The sequence below is a fragment of the Hippopotamus amphibius genome, chromosome X, assembly GCF_030028045.1.
Source record: "Hippopotamus amphibius kiboko isolate mHipAmp2 chromosome X, mHipAmp2.hap2, whole genome shotgun sequence".
Taxonomy (NCBI): Eukaryota; Metazoa; Chordata; class Mammalia; order Artiodactyla; family Hippopotamidae; genus Hippopotamus; species Hippopotamus amphibius.
In genome coordinates, this window is record NC_080203.1 from 95,484,843 (window position 1) to 95,490,016 (window position 5,174).

The window sequence follows — 5,174 nt, forward strand, 5'->3', positions numbered from 1 at the left end:
GTCTTCCTCTGAGAAGGCAAGTGGCTATGCTAGAGAGTCCCATGACTGTCCCAAATGCTCCCAACTGGGCTTCCCCTACCGCTCAGATATATTTTCATCGGGTGAGATCCATCTGAGACGGTATCCCTCCCCTTCCCTTGAAGGCTGACCCAAGCTTCCGAAGACCCTTTCCTGCCCCTAACCTGCTGGGGGCCACCTTACCCGGATCCCTCCCAGGGGCGCGGAAGCGGGGCTACGTGGCGCCATCGGCCTCCGTCTCTGGCGGCGTCTCCTCGTCCTCGGACGGCTCGGCGTCGCCGTCTTCCCCGCTGCGAGGGTAAGCCAGCAGGCGCATGGCTGGGGCGCAGGCGGCCTCCACCTGGCGCACCTGCTCTCGGCTCAGGCGCTCGCGCCAGGCGTGCACGGCCTCGCGGGCGTCGCGCGCCGACAGGTGGAAGGGCCGGTCGGCGCCGTAGGCCGCGCCGCGCGTCATGTTGAGAGCGAAGGCGTCGAGCGCGGCAAGAGCGCGCAGCCCGGCGAAGCGCTGCAGGCGGCGCAGCTGGGCGCGCGGCTGCCGCACGAGGTCCTCGTAGCGCAGCCTCAGGTAGCGGCGCCGCAGCCAGGAGGGCGCGCCGCGTGCGAACAGCAAGTCGCGCAGCCAGGCTTCGCAGATCACCTCGAGCGCGCCGGTCAGGAAGAAGTCGGCGCGCGGGGCGGCGGGCAGCGCGCGGGACGGGCCTCCGGGGCGAGCGCCCACGCCGTGCGCCAGCAGCACGCGGTGGAAGCGGTCGCCCCTCTGGCGGGTGCGCAGCACCTGGATGCTCTCACGCAGGAGCCCCTGCCGAGACTTGAGGCGCGAGTTGTGCACGGCCCGCGGGTCGCGGAAAAGCTGCACCACCTTCAGGTTGAGGCCGGGGTCGCGCAGCAGGGGCACCAGCACGCCCAGGTCTAGGAGGCGCACGTCCTTGATGACCACCACCGGATACTTGCGGCACTCGGCCTCCAGGGCGCGGAGAGCCACCGGTGGGCAGCTGCGCTCGCAGGCGGCGTCCTCGACGAGGCCGACCTCGGCGCGGGCCCGGGGCGCGCCGGGGCACAGCGGCGGCGAGCAGATGACCTTGTTGGTCCGCCAGCGAAAGAGGGCGGCCGTGGTGAGATTGGCCGCATCCGGGGCGCGCGCGGCGGGGTCCCCCGGCGGCGCGTACAGCTGCAGCACCGAGAAGTCACAGCGGAAGAGCGAGCGCAGCATGTCGCGCAGCGCGCCCTGCAGGCTCTCGGCATCGCCCGGATACAGCGCCTGCCACAAATGCCACATGGGTTCGTACAAGTAGAAAACGTCCGGGTGCTGGTTAAAGAGCTCGCCCAGGAAGGACGAGCCGGTGCGCCAGGTGGCGTGCACATAGATGTGCTGCTTTTCGCGAGACACCGCCTCCCCGACGGCGCCGGGGAGGTTGCCCGGGGACCTGGGGGACCTGTCCGCGTCCCCCTCCGCGGCGGGCCGCGCCTCCGCGCCCTGCTCGCGCTCGCCCGCCGCCTCCGCCTCCAGGCTCCACACTCCCAAGCTGCGCTGCAGGCCGGGGCAGTGCCCGGCGCCCTTGTCCCTGTCGCGGCCGCCGTCCAGGACAGAGGGGACAAGCAGCAGCACCAGGGTGTACAGCACCAACAGCAGCGCGAACTTGCAGTACTCCCGCCGCCGCCGCCGCCGGCCCTTCATCGTTCACCGAACCCCCCCAGAGCGGGTGGGGCGCCCTTACTCTCCCCTTCCTCGGAAATCCCGTCCGGAATCCGCTCCTCCGACCTCTTGGGACCCCTCTGCGCCGGGAGGAGCGGAGTCACCGGGGCTGTGCATCCACAAGGGAAACTCGGGAGGCGGTGGTGCTAGTGGCGGCGTCCCTGCCCTCTCCCGGCTCCGCGCTGGAGAGCCGCCTATCGGCCGGCTTGGCAGCGGCCCGCCCCGCCTTCCATCCGGCGGCTTCTCCCCGCCTCTCTACCCGCCAGGGTTCGGCCAGGGCTCTGCCAGACGCGGGCGGGGTTGCCGCGGGGTGGGGGACATCGGCTGGGGCGCAGGGAGCCAGACCCCACCTTTCCCCAACCCCTCTGTAATGAAGTCAAGTCTTCATGAATTCACTGCAAGCAAGGGAGGGGCTCGTGTGTACAGAATGTACCCAGTGACAGGACGTGGACCCCACCCGGACAACTCCACTGCCTCTCCTGTTTCACGTCCTCTGCTTGGCCATCTCTGTCGTAAGCAGATTCGCCTCCACACTATTTAGAGTGGGGCCCCTGGTCACTATCTACATCCAGCGCCCCCGTCAGCCCCGGGGTGGGTGTTACTGAGTTCTGGATGGGAGCATTTCAGTAGGATAAAAGCGGAGATTGCATAGTGCGTCGTGCTCCAGAGGAATTGGAGGCACAACTGCGTTCACGCAGAGCGTTTAATTGTTACGGTGTAGCCTTTGCGGAAATTTAAGTGTTGTGTTGCTAGGGTTTTGCCCACTGAGGGCCGTGCACATTTTACAGACACACTGAAGATCAGTTTACTCATTTGTAAAATACGGATAAGTTTTAGTGTCTCCGTACCTTCCAGCCTGAGATTTTGGGGTCCTTTGTTAGCACAGCATAACCTAGCCTATTATGACACACATGAGCAAGAGACATTTACAGAATTAGAATGGTAGAATGGTGGAATTTCTCAGGAGCTCAGTGTTTAAAAGGACCCGTAAGGAGAATGGATACCTGTATATGTATGGCTGAGTCCCTTTGCTGTTGTGCACCTGAAACCATCACAACATTGTTACTCGGCTATACTCCAATATAAAATAAAAAGCTAAAATAATAAATAAATAAATAAATGGTCCCATAAGGAGGAACATGTACTCAAGGATGGATGAAAAAGTGACAGGAAGTCCAAGAGACAGATTAAGCTTATAGTGCCTGAAATCCAAGAGAGAACTAAAAAGGCTAATTTTTGCTCTGTTTTGGGAGGACAATGAACACTCTCTTGAGAAAGTGTTGCAAGGTTAATGAGGATAGAAAGCAAATCTATTCATCTCGATCAGGGGAAGGTGTTCAAACTGGAAAAGTGAGAGCATCTCCAAAGATCTTCTCCTCTGGTCTTTTTCACCACAAAAAAAGACTCCACCTCTGAAATCACTAGCTCAGGCATTCTACTTTTTGTCCAAATTCCCTCTCATTTCAGCCACTGGTTCAAGTCCTCTCTATTTTCCAACCTCATTGACCACTCCCCCCACTTCCTTCTCAATTTTTCATATTCAGCTAAGAGACCCCAGACCATTATTTTTAATAATGTTTCTACCGATAACCTAAACTCCCTGGCCCTCTGTCTTTTCATTTCTCACTTAACAACACCCCCCAAACCCTGCTTTTGGCTTTCTCTGTGCCTGTAAACACTATTGCAAAAAGTTTCCCCAAAGGACAGATTGGCATCAAGATAAAGTCAAAATCATCAGTTTAAATGGTCGCTGAAATCCTGTGCTTTTCATGTCAATTCCCAGGCTCAAGTTCAATTGTGACTATTTCAAACCTCTTTTCTGAGACGAGGTCTACTCTGTTACCCCTCTTTGCCCTCCACCCCCCCCCATTCTCAACCGATAACCTTACTTCTTACTTCATAGAGAAAATGAAATGGTTGAAGAATCTCACTTTTCCACTATCAGACCCATATATCCACTTACTTCTGTACCCATCTTCTCCTTTGCAAGAATATTATTTTCCAATATTAATCTATAACTTTTTCCTTCCTTATGTTTTCACTTTTCCCTTCTCTCCTTTTTTAAGCAAGTAAGCGACTCTGCGCTCACCTGTAGGGAGTGATGTGACTGGGCAGAATGCAAAAGTTCACTGTTGTTTCTTTCCAAAAGCCTGCACTTGCATCCTCCAGCCAGGCATCCTTGCCACACCCTTGTCCTGCTGTCACCGGTTTCTCTGTGCTCCTCACAGCCCAGCTTCTCGGTGGAGTTGTCTCTACTTGTTCCCTCCCTGCTGTCACCTCCTACTCTTTCTCAGCACATTCCAGTCTGGATTGCAACTGCATATTGCTACCTAAACAGCTCTTTCTAAACCTATTAATGGCGTCCACGTTACTGAATCCAGGGGACATTTTCAATGTCTCGCCTATTTGACCTTGCAGTAGCATTTACACTGTTAACAGCTCCCGCCTTCAAATTCTCTCCTCTTTCAACTTTGATGACATCAACTTTGCCCAGCTTTCCTCCCATTTCATAGCTGCATCTTCAGAGCACAGCCCTTGGGAGACTGGGCTCTGTAAAACAGTGACCCTGGGACTTCCCTAGTGGCACAGTGGTTAAGACTCCGTGCTCCTGATGCGGGGGCCAGGGTTTGATCCCTGGTCAGGGAACTGAATCCCACATGCATGCCGCAGCTGGGAGTTCACATGCCACGACTGGGGAGCTGGTGGGCCACAACTAAGGAGCCTGTGAGCCACAGCTGGGGAGCTGGGGAGCCGCAACTGAGGAGCCTGTGAGCTGCAACTAAGGAGCCCGCCTGCTGCAACTAAGACCTGGCACAACCAAATTTAAAAAAATCATAAAAAAACCACCCCCTCCCCCCCCCAGAAAACAGTGACCCTAATAGTACCTACCCTGCGGGGTTATTATAAGAATTAAATCTTATAATACAGATAGCTAGCTAGCTAGATATAGATAGGACCCAGTGTATGACATGGAGTAACAGTCGAGTATTATGCTACTGTCATTGTTGCAAGAAGGTCACCCTCCTCTGTCTGGTCATTCACTGTTAGAATGTTTAAATTCCTTCAGGCTCAGCCCTAGGCCCTTTTTCTTCTTCAATAACCCAGATTGACATTTCTGGCCCAGATTCCTCCTTGGAGCTCCAGACCTAGAAATCCAGTTGCCTACTTGACAACCCCTCTTGGTTGCCTCAAGGTCATCTCAAGTTTAATATGTGCATGGGAAAACCATTGATTTTATTATGCAGTCAGAAATGTAGAAGGAGTTGGTCTTGGCACCTCCCTCTTTCTCAGCCCCCCCCCCCCAATCCAATCCATCGCCAAGGCAAGTTGGTTTTAACCTCCTTATATCCCTTTAATTCATTTACTTCTCTTCATTGCCACTACCACCAGCCTAGCCCAGGTGAGCACCCTCTGTCCCCTGGAGCACTGGAAAAACTGCTTAGCCGGTCTCTGTCTTCACTCT

The 5,174-nt window shown here is 56.0% G+C and overlaps 1 protein-coding gene across 1 annotated transcript; it reads right to left on the reverse strand.

Annotated features, from left to right (window-relative positions):
- Window positions 1-207: 207 nt before the first annotated feature.
- Window positions 208-1,878, reverse strand: CHST7 (carbohydrate sulfotransferase 7). The gene has a single exon (XM_057718555.1). The coding sequence runs from the start codon at window positions 1,691-1,693 to the stop codon at window positions 233-235; it is 1,461 nt and encodes a 486-aa protein (XP_057574538.1). The 5' UTR covers window positions 1,694-1,878; the 3' UTR covers window positions 208-232.
- Between the last annotated feature and the right edge of the window lie 3,296 nt (window positions 1,879-5,174).

Bases quoted from the DNA above. Each gene is read 5' to 3' on its own strand.
- CHST7 (XM_057718555.1), bottom strand. From the start codon at position 1,693: ATGAAGGGCCGGCGGCGGCGGCGGCGGGAGTACTGCAAGTTCGCGCTG.